Source organism: Mauremys mutica, chromosome 25, assembly GCF_020497125.1.
Source record: "Mauremys mutica isolate MM-2020 ecotype Southern chromosome 25, ASM2049712v1, whole genome shotgun sequence".
In the NCBI taxonomy this organism is placed as follows: Eukaryota; Metazoa; Chordata; order Testudines; family Geoemydidae; genus Mauremys; species Mauremys mutica.
In genome coordinates, this window is record NC_059096.1 from 15,010,014 (window position 1) to 15,032,133 (window position 22,120).

Here is a 22,120-nt window from a genome sequence, read left to right on the forward strand (position 1 = left end):
GAGCATGTCACCCCCCTCCTTTTCTCTCTGCTTTCACCATCAGTATTTTCTCTCCCATCTCACTTTTTTTACACGATTCCTGATTTTAAGGCGCGTAGATCCATTATGAGTTTATTTTTGCTCTGTAGTTTCCTTGCTCCTTAAACTTATTAGCATGCAGGCTGTGTCTACATTCGGGATTTCCAAACGTTATGGGCTCACCTTTGCTAACGCCACTGTAGGCTGGCCACCATGACTGTCAGCATTAGCCATGGTAGTAAAAAATATCAGAGGGGCAGCTGAGACCAGCACTAGCTTGTCATCTCTTTGGGGGAAGTGACTGGCTTATTGTTCGGTTTGTACAGCACCTAGCGCAGTGGAGTCCTAGCCCATGACTGGGGTGCCAAGCGCTACAGCAATGCAGATAATTTGTAGTAATAATAATCGCACCACTGACAACGCCAACGGGAAGGTGAAGCTGTGAAAAGCCAGACAAGGCCAAACTGCCCCATCCACTTACACCTTCTCCCCCATCAATCTGCCTCTGGCGCCCACCTGCTATGTCCCTGCCCCAATCCCCTGAGGCCCTGCTCACTCCCCTCTCCGTCCCTCGCCCCCACCCCCTCTGCCCCAGCCCCAGCCCCGCACTCATTACCCCGCCCCCACCGAAGCCCCCTTCCACGGCTGGGGAGTAGAGGGCAAGCCCTCAGCTCAGCGCGCATGCGCGCGGAGGCCTAAGGGCCGCGCAGGGGCCGCGCAGGCGCGCTCCCGCGGTTGGTGAGGCGCGCTCCCGCGGGCGGCGCTGAGAGCGAGGCCGAGCTGGGCCGAGGCGGTGGCTGCGGAGGAGACGGCAGCAGAAAATGGCGGACAGGTTCTCCCGCTTCAACGAGGACCGGGACTTCCAGGTAACGCCCGGCCCAGACCCCCCGCGGCCCCTCCCCGGCCCACACCCCTGCCGCGGGGCCTGCCCTGGTCCCTCCCGCCCGGGGGCGTGTTTGGGGCGGAAGGGGGCGAGCGCGGGGGGGTTACAACCTATTCCTGGCATGGAGTCCCGGCCTCTGCGCCCTTCTGCCCCCCCCCCGAGCCCAGCGTGTGTGGGGGGGGGTCCCGGCCTCTGCGCCCTTCTGCCCCCCCCGAGCCCAGCGTGTGTGTGGGGGGGTCCCGGCCTCTGCGCCCTTCTGCCCCCCCCGAGCCCAGCGTGTGTGGGGGGGTCCCGGCCTCTGCGCCCTCTGCCCCCCCCCCCGAGCCCAGCGTGTGTGTGGGGGGGAGTCCTGGCCTCTGCGCCCTCTGCCCCCCCCCCCGAACCCAGCGTGTGTGTGGGGGGGTCCCGGCCTCTGCGCCCTCTGCCCCCCCCCCGAGCCCAGCGTGTGTATGGGGGGGTCCCGGCCTCTGCGCCCTTTTGCCCCCCCCGTGGGCTGCGTGGGGGTGGGGGTCCCGGCCTCTTCGCCCTTCTGCCCCCCCCGAGCCCAGCGTGTGTGTGGGGGGTCCCGGCCTCTGCGCCCTTCTGCCCCCCCCGAGCCCAGCGTGTGTGGGGGGGTCCCGGCCTCTGCGCCCTCTGCCCGTCCCCCCCCCCCCGCGCCCAGCGTGTGTGTGGGGGGGGTGTCCGGGCCTCTGCGCCCTCTGCCCCCCCCCCCCCGAACCCAGCGTGTGTGTGGGGGGGTCCCGGCCTCTGCGCCCGCCGGCCCCCCCCGAGCCCAGCGTGTGTGTGGGGGGGTCCCGGCCTCTGCGCCCTTCTGCCCCCCCCGAGCCCAGCGTGTGGGGGGGGGTCCCGGCCTCTGCGCCCCTCTGCCCCCCCCCCCCGAGCCCAGCGTGTGTGTGTGTGGGGTCCCGGCCTCTGCGCCCTTCTGCCCCCCCCGAGCCCAGCGTGTGTGTGTGGGGGGGTCCCGGCCTCTGCGCTCTTCTGCCCCCCCCCCGAGCCCAGCGTGGGAGGGCCCCGCTGGCCTCTGCGCCTTGTGCCCTGAGTACCTCTGGGGGTTGGGGGCTCTTTAGTTACTGCAATTCCCCCTCCTCTGGAGCCCAGCGGATCTCCTCCTTTTCTGCAGAGAATCTAATGGGGCAGTGGCATGCACTGTCCTCTTCCCCTTCTCCCCACAGAGAACCCAGTGGGAGGGGTGTGCTAGTCTCTGCACCCTTCTTTCAAGCTGACCCGGGGCTGGAGGGGTCCACACTTCTCCCTTGCATCCTCAAACTCATAATGGAGTACACTCTTCCCCGGCTCATTCTGGCCCTTTAGTATGTATAGGTATCACTGGCCTCTGCTCCCCCCCCCCCCCCAATCCCATCCCTTCCCTCTCAGGCCATGATATTGGAGGATTGGAATCATTGTCCATTGCAGTGGCTTGAGAGCTCCCGTGTCATCTTTCCAAATCCTGGTTTTCAGTCCTAAGAGCTATTCCACCTGTCCAGCCAGTGATTCTCCCAGGATGTAGCCTGTGCCTGCAGCAGGGGCATTAGCTGCCTGGAGAGGGCCAGTGTTGATGTGAGGTAGGGAGGGGGTTAGAAGTGGTGCTTCAGAAATGTTACCTAATCTAGTTCTTTAATTATTTACTTGATCCTTTGTTTGGCTTTTTAGTATTTATATTGGTTTAAATGTTTGCTGCTGGAGTGCCATGGCAGTGAGATGCTTTATTAATAACATTCTAATGAATTCTATACATAATCTGAGGACAGACATTGAAATTTCCAGAGGGAAGCTATCACTGGGTATGCTTGTCTATTGATTGAAGTTTCTGGAATAGGGGTAAATAATTTAGTTGTTTTTTTTCTGGGAAATGTTAAGCATTCATGTACAAAACACTGTATATTAGCTAGATATTCTGAAATGAGCCTTAAAAATCTGTCAACACTTGCTCTTTCAAATATCTTACTGTTGAGCAATGTCACTGTGGAAAATACTGAATAATAAAACTAAATACTTTGCCTGTTCCCTGCATAAAATGAAACCTCTGAATCTCAAAGAAACTACTGCATTACTGCTGCATATTCTGGCAACAGTAATTTGGGTCAGGGGATGAATACTGGCACTGAATTTTTTTCATCAGACTGCAGGTCCTTTTTTTAGAGGAGTATGAAAATAACTGTGTTCAGGCAACCAGATTAAGAGGGATTTGGGATCTTTAGGTAACAGGCAGTAAATGGAAAATACAGTTTAGCATGGATAACTGTTAAGTCTGACAGTGGTAGAGAAAAAGAGAGTATACACAGAAACATTTATGCAGTATATTGAGCATGAAAACAATGGTTGAAAATCCTTGCAGTTATGAGCCTTCTGTAAAAATGATACTGGGATTTATTAACAGAGAATTCAGCTCAAAATAAAATTACTGTGCATTGTGCCCTACTGTAAAATATGGCCTTTCACTTTTGAATTCTCTTTCACTGGGTGGGGTGGAGAGTTTTTTGTGAAGAACATGTAACCTGGGATTATTATAATTTTTAACAGTATACTTAAAGGCTAAAGAGGGGTAAGCTGCCTCTCATCCTAGAGGATGGCAAGGTGACCTAATGAAAGAACTCAAATTATAAAGTGGAACAAGACTTCAGAAATTTAACTTTGCAGATGGAAGGAAGTTAAACTAGGAATGGGTACAATTTAAATATTAGGAAATTAAAATTATTGAGGAATTAAGATGGAATTTTTTAAACTAATATAGCAAACACATACTGAAACAGTTTAAAGGTTGGTAAACATCTTTGTGAAGAGAAGACCTAAACATTGACAGTGAAGTTATTCAGAAATTCACTCATCTTAGTTTCTCCTTCAAAAACAACAGATTAGTATGTGTTTAAACTGGCTTTCTTCTTTGATCATTTTGATTCTGTTATTCATGATGAATGCTACAACAGATCAGGATTTCTAATGAGAGGCTGTTCAGTTTCCTGACTGGGTTACCTAACATTCTCATCTGCTTCTCAACTTGTTTCCTGCTTTCTTACAGAATGGTATTTACACTTCTATTTGGGGAAAGCAAAAAGAAACCTTCCTGTTTCTCCAGCTGTCTTCAGCATGTGCTAAAATCTCTAACCTATGGGGAAGAGCATTCTTTATTCTTGTATAAAAATTAATTAATTTTATGGAATGAATGAATCAACATTTGCTGCCATGTGTTAAACTGAATTTTTAATACAGTTTGAAAGTAAATGAATATGTATTTTAAAAAGAAATTGGTATTATTGTTTTGCAGGAAATGACAATTGGTATTCCCTAGCAGATGCATAATGAAAGATTCTAGTTTCTAATAAAACATATAATAATTATTCAAGGTGAATGCCAGTTAGAGAGCATATATTAACTTATGAGGTCATCTTTATGTTGATTTAAGGTTCTTGAAATGATATTTTGCACTTATATAATACTGCCTTTCATCCAAGAAGCCTCTTTATAAACAACAAATCAAAACCCACACAAATCTAGTTAATGCATTATTAAGATTACACATGTAAAAACAACCAGGAAATACAACAGTAATTCAGTCATACTATGTATCCTGTGTATATAATTGTATGTTTTACTAGCTTAACATGTTTTATGTATGTGTTTAGAAATAATAAGAATGGAAAATAAAATGTGCAAACCTAGTTGACTTTGCTGTTGGATTGTCAGCTCTTGCATTTTCTGACTTTTTGTGAATTTTAACATTGTGCTTTAAATGCTTCATTAACATAGGTTTTTTCATAATTTCCTTGTTGTCTTAATTTAAAAATACTTAATATTTAAACAATCCAATTAGACTTTCAAGTTCCTTTCTGGGGGTGATGGATGGGGTGAATTTTAACCTTTGGTTGGAGGCAGATCTCTATTTATCTTTTGAAAACCATGTAGATCATGAAAAGTATTGCAGAATTCAGCCAAAAAATTGTTCAGACCCTAAAATCATGGGTTCCACAACTTTTTCTGTGCTTGCAGTTTTCTTGCTTTCCTGTTAAGAGAGGATTTTTGACATCAGAGAGACAGCTTCCTTCATGAAAATTGTCTTAGCAAGTCCTGTTACTGCTTCATTCCCCAGTTCTGGTCATGCTGGGGAAATGTGTAGTAATGTAAAAAAGGAGGCAGGTCTCCATTAACCATCTGCTAAAATCAGCTCATCATGCTCAGAAATCATTATTCAGTCACAATTTTATTTTCCTATAAAACTAAGAAAAGACACTAGTCCTTAGTGAGGACTATAGCCATGCCAAGTTTCTAGCTCCAGCCACTTTTGCTGCAGCCCTGCTTAAAAAATAAAGGGAGGTTAGTGTTATTGTTACAGTGTGGTAGAACTACTTTTCCTAGCCTCTCCCAAAAATTGCAAATTGATGGAGGAATTTTCTTTTAATGCCTTTAAACTTTCCCTTGGAGGTGGTGGGTATCAGTCGACTGGAAAGAGACCTAGCATGGAATAATTCGGCCTCTTAGTTGGAGGTTACAGAAAAATGAGATTATGGAAGTGGACGGCTATAAAAGAAAATTATATTCATGGAGGAAAATGAGGTGAAGTGTCTTGACCAAGGTCACACTGAATTGGTGGTAGAGTGGGGAATATTGCCCAGGAATCCTGATTCCTAGTAGTTTGTTCTAATCACATCCCTCCTTAAGAATGTGTTTCATATTAAGATATTTAGTCTTGTTTATCGTTTCTCAGTTGCACTCATCCTTAGTGTTCAAGATAACTGCATCTTAAGAAAGCACATTTCTACATTTTTTTTTCTTGAACTCTGATTAGGGTCATTCCAGGTATAAGATTGGGATGGAGTAAACTCAGTAGAAGAGGAAGCAATTCAATATTTTGAACCTTTTAATTGCAAAATATACTGTGCAGAGTTACCTTGTAGTTGAGTATATGTAAAAACACGCAGTGGTCTGCACTTTCCTAATTTTTGATAAGCAATATTCAGTAATGACCTTAGAATCAAAAAGAGAATAACTTCCTTCCCTGATTACTGTAGTGTGGTAGCTAACTTAACTTGTTCTAAATATTCTCTTTAGAAGCCTATCTACAATGGTTCCAATGGCCATTTAAAAAGTCTTTCACAGAGGTATGCAGCAACAAGAACAGATTAGTTTCAGGATCTATGCATCTCTGTAGTGTACAAGTGGGTCTTAGTTAGAAATCTATAGTTTATTTTGTTGAGTTAGAAAGCAGATACCTGGATTTTTGCTGGGTGCCTTTGTGTGTGGATTGCTCTCCAACCAATTTAATGTTAAACAAATATTTGGGGCCGAATTCTCTACTAATGTTAGCAGGTGCAACACCATAGCCATCAATAGAGTTTATCAGCTAATACACTGCTACCTCGATATAACGTGAATTTGGATGTAACGCGGTAAAGCAGTGCTCTGGGGAGGTGGGGCTGCGCGCTCCGGTGGGTCAAAGCAAGTTCAATATAACACATTTTCACCTATAACGCGGTAAGATTTTTTGGCTCCCAAGGACAGTGTTATATCGAGGTAGAGGTGTACTAGCTGTCAGTTTGGCCACTTGTTGTTACAACTCCTGTGGTGCCATAGTTGAGTTTGATAAAGGCAAGAGCTCGTTCCAAAGATCAAACAATCTAAAATAGGCATTGAACAGCATGGGATGATAAAAGCGAGAGAGGGGTCATGGAGGAGGCCCTGAGACTTGGCTGTGAGCAGCTTATTTGGGATCTTGGTGATAGTGTCAAAGTGGAGCAAGCGGAAGCCACATTGAAAAAGATACTGAAAAGAGTTGCGAGAGGAAGTGGAGGCACTGGGAGTATGTAAGAGGGGATAGGTCAAGGGAACACTTAATGGGTTGGAAGAGAACAAGAGGGATACTCTGGAATTAGCAAAAAGAACAGGAGTACTTGTGGCACCTTAAAGACTAACAAATTTATTTTAGCATGAGCTTTCGTGAGCTGCAGCTCACTTCTTCGGATGCATAGAATGGAACACACAGACAGGAGATATTTATACATACAGAGAACATGAAAAGGTGGAAGTATGCATACCAACAGGCAGAGTCTAATCAATTGAGATGAGCTATCCTCAGCAGGAGGAAAAAAAACTTTTTGAAGTGATAATTAAGATGGCCCATAGAAGGTGTGAGGAGAACTTAACATAGGGAAATAGATTCAATTGGTGTAATGACCCAACCATTCCCAGTCTTTGTTTAGGCCACAGTTAATAGTATCTAGTTTGCATATTAATTCAAGCTCAGCAGTTTCTCTTTGGAGTCTGTTTTTGAAGTTTTTTTGTTGCAAAATTGCCACCTTCAAGTCTGTTACTGAGTGGTTAGAGAGGTTGAAGTGTTCTCCCACTGGTTTTTGAATGTTATGATTCCTGATGTCAGATTTGTGTCCATTGTGTCTGGAATTAGAGGAGGCCAAAGGAAGATGTATCCGACGAAGTGGGTATTCACCCACGAAAGTTCATGCTCCAATACGTCTGTTAGTCTATAAGGTGCCACAGGACTCTTTGCTGCTTTCACAGATCCAGACTAACACAGCTACCCCTCTGATAAAGGAAGATAAGTGTGTGAAAAGGAGCAGTATAGGAAAATTATCTGTAAATGGTTTTTTTTTTTTCTTGGAAAGAAATTGGAGGGACTCTCCAGTTGGCATGGAAGTGGAGCATTAGATCGACAATAGAGCAGGGGTTCTCAAACTGAGGGTTGGGACCCCTAGGGGTTGTGAGGTTATTACATGGGGGGTCGCGAGCTGTCAACTCCACCTCAACCTCACTTTGCCTCCAGCATTTATAATGGTGTTAAATACATTTAAAAGTGTTTTTAATTTATAAGGGGGGGTGTCACACTATGTGAAAGGGATCACCAGTAAAAAAAAGTTTGAGAACCACTGCAATAGAGGGTTGGAGTCAATGAAGGAAGGGTAGGTATAAGTCAAGAGAACTGCTTAGCATTTTACAATTGACAAAGGAACAAATGTATAGGAAATCTGCATGGTCTTTGGGATTTCTTTGTAGATGCTCTGCAGAGGAAATGGATTAAAGAGGAGGGTTGGAATTGGGGATTGTTAGATGCACAGAGTGAAGGAGGAGCAAAATTGTTGACCTGAGGGTGAAAAACAGCTAAATGTTGGAGGGAGGTCAGTTCAAGAAGGACTGTGCTGAGAGCAGGAGCGTAATAGAAGATATTAATAGACTGGACGTTGTGGAAAGATAGCGTACTGGAGTGTGTGGAGGAGCAGGGTTGCTTAGAGAGATTGGTGCCAACTCAGAAATTGATAGATCAGAGGGACTATGGTGCTGGATGAAGATGCGGTTGAGTGACTGAAGTGATGGCTGCAGGAGTGGGCTGAGAGCTGATTGACATGGAAGCAGAAGTTTCCTGTAGGGGAGGAAAAGAAGGGGGCAGCTGGTGTTAGGAAGAAAGAGACAAGCATCAGTTGGAGGAATGATTGTGGAATGAGAGGAGGGAGGGAGGCATTGAGAGCTGCAGGAAAATAGGGCCTGAAATGGCTCCTGCATCCTACAGGGGAGTGAGAAGAGTAGCTGGAGAAGCTGTCAAGGGGACTGAAGGAATGGAAAATGTAGATTATAAATTTTAATGGCTTTATTGGAAATAGGGCAGAAATTCCAGAGAGAGCAGGAAATAGGTTGGGGGCGGGAGGGGGACGACAGCATAGGCACAGTCTGGGATTCAGACTAAGAATGGAGCCAGTGAGGTGTGTGTGTTAGCAGAGAGGAATCTGAGAGGTTTATCTATGTAATGTAACATAAACAATTCCAAGTTGGCTATATATTCATTAAAAAAACAAGGAGTCTGGTGGCCCCTTAAAGACTTAACAGATTTATTTGGGCATAAGCTTTTGTGGGTAAAAACCCCCACTTCTTCAGATGCATGGAGTGAAAATTACAGATACAGGCATAGATATACTGACACATGAAGAGAAGGGAGTTACCTTACAAGTGGAGAACCAGTGTTGACAAGGGGAATTGAGTCAGGATGGATGTGGTCCACTCCCAATAATTGATGAGGAGGTGTCAATACCAAGACAGGGAAAATTTCTTTGGGCTTGGCTACACTTACAAGTTGCAGCGCTGGTGGAGGCTTTCCAGCGCTGCAACAACACCCCGTCCACACTTGCAGGGCACAACCAGCGCTGCAACTCCCTGGTTGCAGCGCTGGCTGAAAACCCATCCCGGCAGGGGTATAAGGAGTGCAGCGCTGGTGATCCAGCGCTGCCCAGCAGGTGTGGACACTCACCAGCGCTTTACCTGTCCTCCAGGGAATAAGGAGGTATCCCAGAATTCCTGTTCAGCCACTCTGCACATCAGTTTGCACTCTACTGCTCTTGGCTCAGGTGACCCGCCCTGTAAATGCCCCGGGAAATTTAAAAATCTCCTTCCTGTTTGCTGCAGCCAGGTGTGGAGTGCAATCAGTTTTAATCAGTTACAGGTGACCATGCCTCCACGCGGCAAACGAGCCCCAGCATGGAGCACTGGTGAATTGCAGGACCTCATCAGTGTTTGGGGTGAGGCATCTGTTCAGGCACAGCTGCGCTCCGGCCGTAGGAATTACGATATCTTTGAGCAGATATCAAGGGCCATGCTGGATCGGGGCCATGATCGGGACGCAGTACAATGCAGGGTGAAAATTAAAGAGCTGCGGAGTGCCTATTACAAAGCCCGAGAGGGGAATCGACGATCCGGAGCTGCTCCCACGACCTGCCGTTTTTACAGGGAGATGGATGAGATACTTGGGGGTGACCCCACTGCCAATCCCAGGATAACGATGGACACTTCTGAGCAGGCTGGGGGACGGAGGAGGAGGCGGAGGAGGCGGCGGAGGCGGAGGCGTGGGGGGGGGAGGAAACCGCGAGTGAAGCTCCTGGCATGGGGGAAGAAACCGCAGATTCCCTGGAGGCATGCAGCCAGGAGCTCTTCTCAAGCCAGGAGGAAAGCACCCAATCGCAGCAGCCAGCAGTTGCAGAAGGACAAGCAGAGGAGCGTGTTACCGGTAAGCGGCTTTTATTTTCTGGGTGAAATGTTTCTGGAGAGGAGGGGGGGTTATGGATGCATGCATGCCAGCCTCTAGATGTGGAATAGCCCGTTGATGTGGTCTATCACGTCGCGGTAATCTGCCTCAGTTATCTCAGCAAAAGCTTCATCCAGAGCGTGGGCAATATGCCTGCGCAGGTTTATAGGCAGAGCCACTGTGTCCCTTGTCCCAGTGACGGTGACGCGTCCGCGCCACTCTTCTGCCAGTGGTGGGGGGACCATTTCTGAACACAGGCAAGCCGCATAGGGTCCCGGGCGGAATCCACATTGCTCTAAAAGAGCCCCCCGCTGTTCCCTAGTGACTCGCAGTAGGGAAACATCTTCCAGGATTAAGTCCTGTGAAAAATGTTGGGAGACTCTTTAGTGAAGAGATAGGGAGATAAGATCACCCCTGCATCTGCATTTCACTCAACCCCTCTAGCACTCCAGATTACCCGAAGCAACCAGCTCCCCTCTTACACCCAAGCCCCACTTCTCCCCATATAAGCACTGCTCACTCACCATGTCGTGGCTTCTGTAGTGTTATGCGTGTGGGTAAAAGAATGCTTAAATAAGAACTCACTCCCTCAGTGTAACAATTCATGTCTGGAGATAGTGGATACAATGCTGCCCGTGTTAAATGTTGTCATTTCTGTTTCTACAGTGACCTTGACTACTGGACTGCCCAGATGTTCAACATCACAGAGGCTTCAAAATTTGAGAAAAAATCCCCGAAAGAGCAAAGAAGACATGCTGAAAACTGTTCTTAATCAGTCTGCTCGAGAGAGTAAGGACTTGAAGGATTGGCGAGAGAAAGAAAGCAGGACACGCAAGAGAAATGCAGTGGCCAAGAGGAAAACCACGGAGCGGCTGCTAAGCATCCTGGAGCGCCAAGCGGAGTCTATAGAGTCACTCGTTGCCATGCAAGCAGAGCACTACCGTGCTACTCCCCCACCCGCCCCGTCCTTTGTGCCTTGTGCCCCAATGTCAGCTCAAACCACCTTTCCCCAGCATCCAGGTTCTTACCACCACCAGCTGCCTCCAACACCTGTATGTTCCCCAACCAGCCCTGATACCTACCACCACCCTTACCCTCTGCATTCAACCCCCATCACCATGCAGTATATGAACCCTGAAGTGCAGGATTCATTCAACAGCAATCCAGACAGGGCATATGCAAACTTGTGACTGTACAGTTCACCAACCCACACCCCTGCCCTCTTGTGTTCATGAAATGTTGTGTGTCTGTCTGTCTGTCAAGGAAGTTTTTTTCTTTTCAATAAAACAATTCTTGGCTTTGAAAACAGTCTTTATTATAGCAGATAGTGAAAGATACCTTAGCCCAGTAAAGAAAGAGGCACTACAAATCATATTATTATTATGGATAATAGAATAACAGTGTAAGCAGTGCAATTCACTCCCATGCAAGGCAGCAAACATTATTGTTGGCTTTCAGCCTCAAATTCTTCCCTCAAGGCATCCCTAATCCTTGTAGCCCTGTGCTGGGCCTCTCTATTAGCCCTGCTCTCTGGCTGTGCATATTCAGCCTCCAGGACTTGAACCTCGGTGGTCCATGCCTCACTGAATGTTTCACCCTTCCCTTCACAAATATTATGGAGGGTACAGCAAGCGCATATAACCGCGGGGATGCTGCTTTCCCCCAAGTCTAGCTTCCCATACAAGCAACGCCAGCGGGCTTTTAAACGCCCAAAAGCACACTCCACAGTCATTCTGCACCGGCTCAGCCTGTAGTTGAACCGGTCCTTGCTCCTGTCAAGCTTCCCTGTATAGGGTTTCATGAGCCAAGGCAGTAACGGGTACGCGGGGTCTCCAAGGATCACAGTGGGCATTTCGACATCCCCTACTGTGATCTTCCTGTCTGGGAAAAAAGTCCCTGCCTGCATCTTCCTGAACAGGCCACTGTTCCGAAAGATGCGTGCATCATGCACCTTTCCAGGCCAGCCTGTGTAAATGTCAATGAAACGCCCGCGGTGATCCACAAGCGCCTGGAGAACCATAGAGAAATACCCCTTCCGATTAACGTACTCTGATGCCAGGTGGGGGGGGGCCAGAATAGGAATATGCGTCCCATCTATCGCCCCTCCACAGTTAGGGAAACCCATGTGTGCAAAGCCATCCACAATGTCCTGCACGCTCCCCAGAGTCACGGTCTTTCTTAGCAGGATGCGATTAATTGCCTTGCAAACTTGCATCAAAACGATTCCCACGGTCGACTTTCCCACACCAAACTGGTTCCCGACCGACCGGTAGCTGTCTGGAGTTGCCAGCTTCCAGATTGCAATAGCCACTCGCTTTTCCACCGTCAGGGCAGCTCTCAATCTTGTGTCCTTGCGCCGCAGAGTGGGGGCGAGCTCAGCACACAGTCCCATGAAAGTGGCTTTTCTCATATGAAAGTTCTGCAGCCACTGCTCGTCATCCCAGACTTCCATGACGATGTGATCCCACCACTCAGTGCTTGTTTCCCGAGCCCAAAAGCGGCGTTCAACGGTGCTGAGCATTTCCGTAAATGCCGCAAGCACTTTAGTGTCACACGCGGCAGGCAAATCCATATTGATATCATCGTCGGAATCCTCACTGTCACTTTGGAGCTGAAGGAATAGCTGGACTGCCAAACGTGTTGTGCTGGTGACACTCATCAGCAGAGTCCTCAGCAGATCGGGCTCCATTTGCCACAGAAATCGCGATTCACACAGAGAGTAACAGAAAGACACTCACAATGGCGCCAAACGCTGCTGGAAAGAGTGAATGCTGGGATGTGAAGCGATGCACCACGGGGCGCTGGCAAACAGGAAGCGGAATGACCCGCACACTTCCTTCCCCTTCCCACAATACTCAGCGCCAAAACGGCGCCAAAACGGGACGAGGTGCTCTGTGGGATAGCTGCCCACAATGCACCTCTCAATACAGCGCTGGAAAGTGCTGCAAGTGTGGCCACACTGCAGCGCTGGTAGCTGTCAGTGTGGCCACACTCCAGCGCTGGCCCTTCCACAGCTGCATGACCAGCGCTGTAACTCCCAGTGCTGCAACTTGTAAGTGTAGCCAAGCCCTTTTATAGTGAGCCAGCCACTCCCAGTCCCTTTTCAAGCCCAAATTAATGGCGTTAAGTTTGCAAATGAATTGTAGCTCTGCAGTTTCTCTTTGAAGTCTGTTTTTGAAGGTTTTTTTTTGTTGAAGGATGGCTACTTTTCAATCTGTTATTGAATGTCCAGGGAAATTGGACATTTTGGGCTATATAAGTAGGAGCATTGCCAGCAGATTGAGGGACATATCCCCTCTATTCGATATTGGTGAGGCCTCGTCTGGAGTACTGTGTCCAGTTTTGGGCCCCACACTACAAGAAGGATGTGGAAAAATTGGAAAGAGTCCAGTGAAGGGCAACTGGACTGGAGCACATGACTTATGAGGAGAGGCTGAGGGAACTGGGATTGTTTAGTCTGCAGAAGAGAAGAATGAGGGGGGATTTGATAGCTGATTTCAGCTACCTGAAAGGGAGTTCCAAAGAGGATGGATCTAGACTGTTCTCAGTGGTAGAAGATGACAGAACAAGGAGTAATGGTCTCAAGTTGCAGTGGGGGAGGTTTAGGTTGGATATTAGGAAACACTTTTTCACTAGGAGGGTGGCGAAGCGCTGGAATGGGTTACCTAGGGAAGTGGTGGAATCTCCTTCCTTAGAGGTTTTTAAGGCCTGGCTTGACAAAACCCTGGCTGGGATGATTTAGTTGGAGATTGGTCCTGCTTTGAGCAGGAGGTTGGACTAGAACCTCCTGAGGTCCCTTCCAACCCTGATGTTCTCCTACTGGCTTTTGTATGTTACCATTCCTGATGTCTGATTTGTGTCCATTTATTCTTTTACATAGAGACTATTCAGGTTGGCCAATGTACATGGCAGAACGGCATTGCTGGCACATGGTGGCATATATCACATTAGTAGATGTGCAGATGAACAAGCTCCTGATAGTGTGTCTGACTGTTGGGTCCTCTGATGGTGTCACTAGAGTAGATATGGGGACAGAGTAGGCAACGAGGTTTGTTTCAGGGATTGGTTCCTGGGTAAGCGTTTCTGTGGTGTGGTATATAGTTGCTGGTGAGTATTTGCTTCAGGTTGGGGGACGGTCTGTAAGCAAGGTCAGGCCTGCCTCCCAAGGTCCGTGAGAGTGAGGGATCGTTTTCCAGGATAGGTTGTATATCAGGGGTCAGCAACCTTTCAGAAGTAGTGTGCCGAGTCTTCATTTATTCACTCTGATTTAAGGTTTCGCGTGCCAGTAATACATTTTAACATTTTTAGGTCTTTCTGTAAGTCTATAATATATAACTAAACTATTGTTGTATGTAATTAAATAAGGTTTTAAAAATGTATAAGAAGCTTCATTTAAAACTAAATTAAAATACAGAGCCCCCCGGACCAGTGGCCAGGACCCAGGCGGTGTGAGTGCTGCTGAAAATCAGCTCACGTGTGGCCTTCGGCAGCCATGCCATAGGTTGCCTATACCTGTTGTATATGGTTGATGTGCTGGAGAGGATTTAGCTGGGGGCTGTATGTAATGGCCAGTGGTGTTCTGTTAGTGTGCTTGTTGGACCTGTGCTGTAATAGGTGACTTCTGGGTACCTGTCTTGCTCTGTCAATACAGTGGAGTCGCATCATAGGCGCATTTAACTTCTGCGATTTTTAACTATACGCGCTCGGCAAAAAAAAAAGAGAAAATAGCAATTTAAATATTGTACCTATAGTGCTGGCGATTCTGCCCGCCATTCCACTTAATGAGCATTTGACTATACGCGATTTTCGCCTAACTTGCTGACTTCAGACCCTAACACCCGTGTAAGATGCGACTCCCCTGTATGTTTCCTCACTTCCCCAGGTAGAGGTAGAGGGATTGGAGCAAATGCGGTTGTATCTTGGGTCTTGGCTATAGATAATGGATGGTGTGATATGTCCTGGATGGAAGCTGGAGGCATGTAGGTAAGTATGGGGGGAGGGATAGCTCAGTGGGTTGAGTATTGGCCTGCTAAACCCAGGGTTCTGAATTCAATCCTTTGGGGGGGGGGCATTTAGGGATCTGGGGCAAACATCTGTCTAGGGATTGGTCCTGCTCTGAGCAGGAGGTTGGACTAGATGACCTCCTGAGGTCCCTTCCAACCCTGATATTCTATGATTCTGTGATAGTGTTTCCGGTATAGGGTGGTGTTTGTGACCATCACTTATTTGCACTATACAGTGTCCAGGAAGTGGATCCCTTGTGTGGACTGATCCAGGCTGAGGTTGATGGTGGGGTGGAAATTGTTGAAATCCAGGTGGAATTCTTCAAGGGCCCCCTTCCTGTGGATCTACCGGTATATGATGAAGAAGTCATCAATGTAGCACAAGTAGAGGAGGGACACTAGGGGATGAGAACTAAGGAAGCATTGTTCTGTCAGCCATAAAAATGTTGGCATATTGTGGGGCCATGAGGGTACCCATAGCAGTGCCGCTGACTTGAAGGTATAAGTTGTCCCCAAATCTGAAATGGTTGTGAGTGAGGACAAAGTCACATAGCTCAGCCACCAGGTGTGCCATGGCCTCGTCAGGGATACTGTTCCTGACCGCTTGTAGTCCATCCTTGTGTGGAATATTGGTGTAAAGAGCTTCTACATCTGTGGTGGCCAGGATGGTGTTTTCAGGAAGATCACCAATGCATAGTAGTTTCCTTAGGAAGTTGATGGTGTCTCAGAGATAGCTGGTAGGAGCGCTGGTAGCATATGGGAAACTCCAAATAGCCAGATAATCCTGCTGTAAGAGTGCCAATGCCTGAGATGATGGGGGGTGTCCAGGATTTCCAGGTTTTTGGATCTTGGGTAGCAGATAGAATACCCCTGATTCGGGCTCTAGGGATGTCTGTGTAGATTTGTTCCTGTGCTATATTGATTGATGCTTGCATTTCTAAACAAAATATTTCATAGTATATCATTTCCGTGTTTTGTAGAGTAGCATGGAAATCTATGCAAAAGGTGCAGATCCACTATGAGAAATACAACCGTGCTGTGTGCCAATGCCCTGCTCACAAAAACCAGGAAAACATAGAATCATAGAATATCAGGGTTGGAAGGGACCTCAGGAGGTTCTAGTCCAACCCCCTTCTCAAAGCAGGACCAATCCCCAGATAAATTTTTGCCCCAGATCCCTAAATGGCCCCCTCAAGGATTGAACTCTCAACCCTGGGTTTAGCATGCCAATGCTCAACCCACTGAGCTATCCCTCCCCCCAAAATGTTCCTTTACAAATTTTAAACTTATCTTTTGGTATAATCTGAAATCACCTTGTGTTTTTATTATAAGTCTGAGTACTCAGTTTGCCTTCTCTAGACCATTCATTATTGTGTACATCTCCTCTTTGCACTACACAATCCAGATACTTTCCTCTGAAGAGATTAGAAAAGGAACTGTTTAGAAGTGGCACTTTCTTACTTAACAGGTCTATTCCCTGTGGGTGAAACTGAGGGGATGGAGATTAAGGGTAATGGAGCCAAAATGTTACTAATTACAGAAACAGGAGATGGAGCTCCAAGTTAAGTGACTTGGCCAAGGAGAGACGGTCAATCTGTAGAAGATCTGAGAATGAAATTTAGGAATCCCAGTTCCCTTACTTTTATCCCTTAGACCAAACTTCCTCCTGAAAGATGGCTACAAAGGGAATGGGATGGGAGGAGACCTTGGCTTCCAGCTCAGAGTGGAGATGGTGTGGGAGTGGAAAGAGAGGATACCCCCTAGATTTTTAGTGAATTCTAGTTTCCTGTGTTATCCTCCTTTTCATTCCCCAATGAAGCACAGGAATTGCAGGTTGTGTAATCCTGTGTGCTCCTGTACAATAATTTCCTTTGCCTACAGGTATTGCCCTTACATCACTAGCCAGATAGACTGTACACAAGTTGTTCAACATGTCTCCTTGCTCCTTCAAAGGAGCTAATCACATATGCCCTAGAACAGGGGTCAGCAACGTTTCAGAAGTGCTGTGCCGAGTCTTCATTTATTCACTCTCATTTAAGGTTTCGCATGCCGGTAATACATTTTAATGTTTTTAGAAGGTCTCTAACTAAACTATTGTTGTATGTAAAGTAAATAAAGTTTTTAAAATGTTTAAGAAGCTTCATTTAAAATTAAATTACAATGCAGAGCCCCCCGGACCGGTGGCCAGGCCCCGGGCAGTGTGAGTGCTGCTGAAAATCAACTCGTGTGCCGCGGCATGTGTGCCATAGGTTGCCTACCCTTGCCCTAGAACAAGGTTCTCAAACTTATTTGATCGTGCCCCTCCCCCTCCCAAGTACATATAACACCACCAAGCTCTGAAAGCAGAGGGGAAAGCAGCAGCTCCTAGCTGGGTGATAGATATTCATCAGTATCTCTTTTCATGGCAGACTTAGCGCCCCATTGCCACCCTTACTTGGCCATTTACTGCCACCCTGGGAGGGGGATTGGGGGGGGGGGGAGAGCCTGAGCCCAGGTGGCCTCCTGGTGAGGGAGTTGGGGGGGAGGGGTAATTAAACAGTCAGGGAACTTGGAACTGAAACTGTTTCTCATCCTGTTATGTGGGTGTGATGGAGGGGAAATTCCCATGTACAGGAATATGGCCTATGGTCCGCTTTCTAAAAGGCCAAAGCAAGCAGCTTAAACAGTTGGTGATGAAGTGTAGTATCTTTCAGTGGTACTCAAATTTCAGTTTTGTAAGGTAGCACCAAATTAGAAATTCACTATGAAGATGGCTTATAGCGCATTCAGTGTGAATCTGATCAAACAGCTTGATTACTATTTTTAACCATTTTCTCGTCTTATTCTTCTTGGAAATTCCTTTTCCATGAGGTTGGACTAAAACAAATATTAAATTAATAATAGTTCTTCTAGTGCTTTTCATCTTCACAGGGCTTTACAGGCAACTAACCCTAACACTATCCATGTGAGAAATACTATCAGGGCTTGAAAATCTTACAAGACACCTGCTTGCCGAAATCTAAGCTTGTTATTCAGAAACAGAGAGAGGGAGCCAGAGGAACATGAGAGAGTTTAATGGGAGGTTGGGGAACCAGTCCGCTGAGAAGCCCAGCATGCAGTGCCTCCACCTGTGCATGTTGGGAGGGTTGTGCTGCCCAAGGACCCTTTGGGTGGAGGAAGAAGCATCTTTTTGTATGTCTTGGCTAGTAAATATCTAAATAACTCAGGATAACGCCTCAACAGCTTTTCTTCTTTCCTCTTCCCAGACTTTCTTCCTTTTCCCCTTTAACCTCTCTCCTCCCTTTCACTTACCCTCACTTAGGCATTGTCTGTATGAGAAAGTTGCAGTGGTTTAAAGATATAATTTTAAACCAGTGTATACACCTTTGCAGACCTTCTGCACCTTCTGTTTCAGTTTGGGTGATGGTTTTGTTTAAACTGATTCTTAATCAATTTAAGCTTAAACTAAAATAATCCTTTTTTTAAAGTAAAATAAGTTTCCGGACAGGCTCTTGCATCAGTTTAAATAAATAGGTTTAAAATCGTATTCTTAGTTAAACCACTGCAACTTTTCTATGTAGATAAGCCCTAAGTCATGCAGACATTCCCCTTTCTTAGTCTCTCACTCAGATATTCCTGTCCCTGGGAGCTGCCAGGCTTCGGAATCATCTACTGCATTGTCTCCATTCTTGAGTAGAGACTATGTATTAAAAAATTGATGAGGCAGTTTAGCATAGGAGTGTCTCCTCTAACCCCTGTTTGGACCAGACCAGTGCTGCCCCTTCTCAGTAGCCGTTGCTGGCTGTGTTGAAGAGCTAAAGACCAGCTTGCACTCCAGGGTGGTTTGCTTTAATTCAACAAGCAGGAAACCTTCATTTAAATAATTGGTTTTAGTCTTAGAGAGACAAGATGGGTGAAGTAATATCTTTTATTGGCTCAACTTCTGTTGATGAGAGAGACAAGCTTTTGAGTCAAACAGAGCTGCTCTTCAGGTCTGGAAAAAGTACTCCCAGTGTCACAGCAAAATGCAAGGTGAAACAGTGTCTCTCTCACCAACAGAAGTTGGTCAAATGAAAGATATTACCTCACCCACCTTGTCTCTCTAATATCCCGGGACCAGCACGGCTACAAATACACTGCGTACAATTTTAATCTTGTATCGCACTTATACTTTTTTAGTAATTTTCCTAAAGAAAAGTGAATTCTCATTGTTTGGAAACATTAAAACATGTTGATTTGCAAATACATATAGACTTTACACTAAGTTTGGTACATTTTGCAAACCGGGAAGATGCACTAATTCTGTATGCACTTATATAAGCCATTATATAGCTTAATGTATGTACTTTTATTCAGATTCTTAATTTATACAGTTTGTTAGAAAATGGTAAATGCATGTTTCACTAGATTAATTTTGTACAGTAACTCCTCACTTAACGTTGAAGTTATGTTCCTGAAAAATGTGACTTTAAGTGAAACGATGTTAAGCGAATCCAATTTCCTCATAAGAATTAATGTAAATAGGGGGCTTAGGTTCCAGGGCAGCTTCCCCTACTCTGCAAGCACCGGGGAGGGGGGGGGGGGGTTCAACCTTCAGCCTGCCCACTCCACTCCTTCCCCCCCCAAGCCCCCACCCTTGACCCGCCTCTTCTCCCCCCACCTCCTCCCCCTTTAGTTTGCTCGCTGCGTCCTGGCTTCTCCCCCCTCACTCCCCTTCCTTCTAAATGCCGCAAACCAGCTGATTGCCGAGTAGGGGAGGGAGGGGTGAGGTGTGCCGAGTCCTCGCTCCTCCCCCCTCCCTTCTGCCCGGGGCAATCGGCTGGCTTGCCATCTTCGGGAAGGAGGGGGAGCCTGCGTGCCAAGTCCTCGCTCCTCCCCTCCTGCCTCCAAAATGCCGCAAGCCAGCTGATTGCCGCCAGCAGGAGGGAGTGGAGGTGCGCAGAGTCCTCCTCCCCCCTCCCTCCTGCTTACAAAACTTCAGGTTGTTTTGTAATTTCAACAGTGTCATCTTCAATAGGTAATTACAAGGTGCTCCTAAAGAAAAACGGGCATTTTAAATCCATACTGAATCGTAAGTAATTAGATTGCTTTTGTTGTATTAAAATTCTCTCGCATTTTAAGCATTCTCAAAATGTAATTATGGTACATTCACTTATCTAAAACTCAAAGGCTTGCTGCAGCTTTCACAAAAAAACCTGACTGCATACATTTTTAAAATTATTTTTGTCTATAGGTATGCATTGTCAATCCTTGCACTCTACTTATTTACAACAGAAACAAAGCAATGTATTATAATAATAAATGCCTGGGGTGGCATAAGAAAACTAGCTGTTGCCTTCTACATTTTTTTTTTCCTGTTAGAAAAGTAAAAGTTAAACCATCTGGTACATTCACATGATTTCAGGAGACTAATGCAAAGAGAGATGTCCAATATTATGTGAGGCTTTAACAAAATATTTCCAGGTCTCAATGGAATCTTTGCAGAGCTGCCTTTGTATTATGTTTTTCTATATCACAATAGAAGTTACTTGACTTCTAAAAATACTGAGAGTAGTTCTAATGCAGGCAATGGATGGGATACATTTGCTTTCATAGATTGAGTTTAATTTTTGCTTTTAAAGAGTAATATCTATTACTCTGACTAGATAATGAATGTTCTAGATAACCTACCGTATATACTCGTTCATAAGCCGAATTTTTTTTTAGTAAAAATGGGAAGCACCAGAGATGGGGGTCGGCTTATGAACGGGGATAGAGAGGGAGAGGCAGCACAGCCAGAAGGGAAGAGGCAGGGCCAGAGTCTCTCCTTGTCTGGCCACGCAGCTCTCCCTCAGCCTTTGAAGCAGCTGACAGACTGCAGCTGTGCCGCTCAGCCCCGCCCCCCAGAGCAGGCTGTGGCCGCGCTGCCCGGCCCAGTCCGCTGGAACATGCTGCGGTCGCGCCGCCTGGTCTGGCCTGCTGGAGTAGGCTGTGGCCACGCTGCCCAGCCTGCCGGAGCAGCTCCAGTCAGGCCAGAGACATCCTCCCCTGGCCCTCCCCAGATAAGGTGGGAAGGGATGGGATGGGGAGAGTGGGGGGGGAGTCCCAGGCTAGGGGTGGGGTCATATGGGGGGTGGTCACAGGGGTTACTCCCCTGACTCCCAGCTTCTCCGCCCCCCCCCCCCCAGATTTCCCCACCAGTTGCTGTCCCAGCCCATCAGGGTAAGCAGCTGGCGTGGGGACACTTTGTTTACTTAAGTTTACCTCTGTGCCTGCAGGTGCTCGAGGTAAACAAACCATCTCAGCCCACCAGCAGCTTATCCTCGCAACCCGGGAGCCAAAGTTTGCTGACCCCTGAATTATAGGTTTGGCTTATGAATGGGTTATACAAATTTTCCATTTTTACTTATCCATCTTGGGGAGGGGTCGGCTTATAAACGAGCTGGCTTATGATCAAGTATATATGGTGGTACTAAACTTTGTTTTCATTGTGAATTATTTCACACGTCTCTAAACGTGACATTTCTATAACACTGACACCACTTCTTACATCAGTTAGGTATCGGAGGTCTCCTGTCTGCCTATTGACTCATCATGATCATACTTGGCTTGTGGGAGCTGCATAAAGCTCTGTTAGTCTTGAATTTGCAGGCAGTCATTTTAAACAGCTACCTTGCACTAAACAAGTAATATGGATGTTGTGATGAAATTGTAAAACCAGTAGTTTTTGGTTCTGGTGTGTCTGTGTCATAAAGAGCTGACTAATTATGATTCACTAGTTTGTCATCTTCCTTATGTATAAATCATTCCAAAAACCACTTTGAAGAGGGCTTCACATATAATAGAGCTCATATATTCACTGTGGGCATCTCTAACTGTGTTTTCCATTATAAGCCCCTGTTATCCATTGCTTATATCCTTACCACTCTTTAAGCAGAAAATTTTCATACTTGCTGTCTGCCTTAGCTCTCTGACTATTTAAAGAAAGGTTTCACCCCCTTGTAACTCTGCTTTCCTTGATGCAGATCCTATCTCTTCTCTAGGATCAGAAGAGAGTTACCTGTGTATCATACATCAAGTTGTTCTGAGGTCCCTAAGGAAGTGAGAGGTAGACCAGTTGAAAATCTCTGGGTAATGATAAAAAAGGGAGGTGACCCCATGGTCTGGGTCATTTATAGACCACCAAATCAGGAAAAGGAGGGGGGTGAGGCAGAAATAACCATAACAGAAGATGTGGTAATAATG

At 46.6% G+C, this 22,120-nt stretch overlaps 1 protein-coding gene across 2 annotated transcripts in view; it reads left to right on the forward strand.

Moving 5' to 3' along the window:
• Positions 1–757: 757 nt before the first annotated feature.
• The window catches only part of GPATCH8 (G-patch domain containing 8), a 97,690-nt gene continuing 76,327 nt past the window's right edge, over positions 758–22,120 (forward strand). For both annotated transcript variants that reach the window (XM_044999602.1, XM_044999603.1), the window contains exon 1: positions 758–884. In XM_044999602.1, the coding sequence (XP_044855537.1) occupies positions 840–884 (45 nt within the window). In that variant the 5' untranslated portion in view covers positions 758–839. The remainder of the gene's footprint in view (positions 885–22,120) is intronic.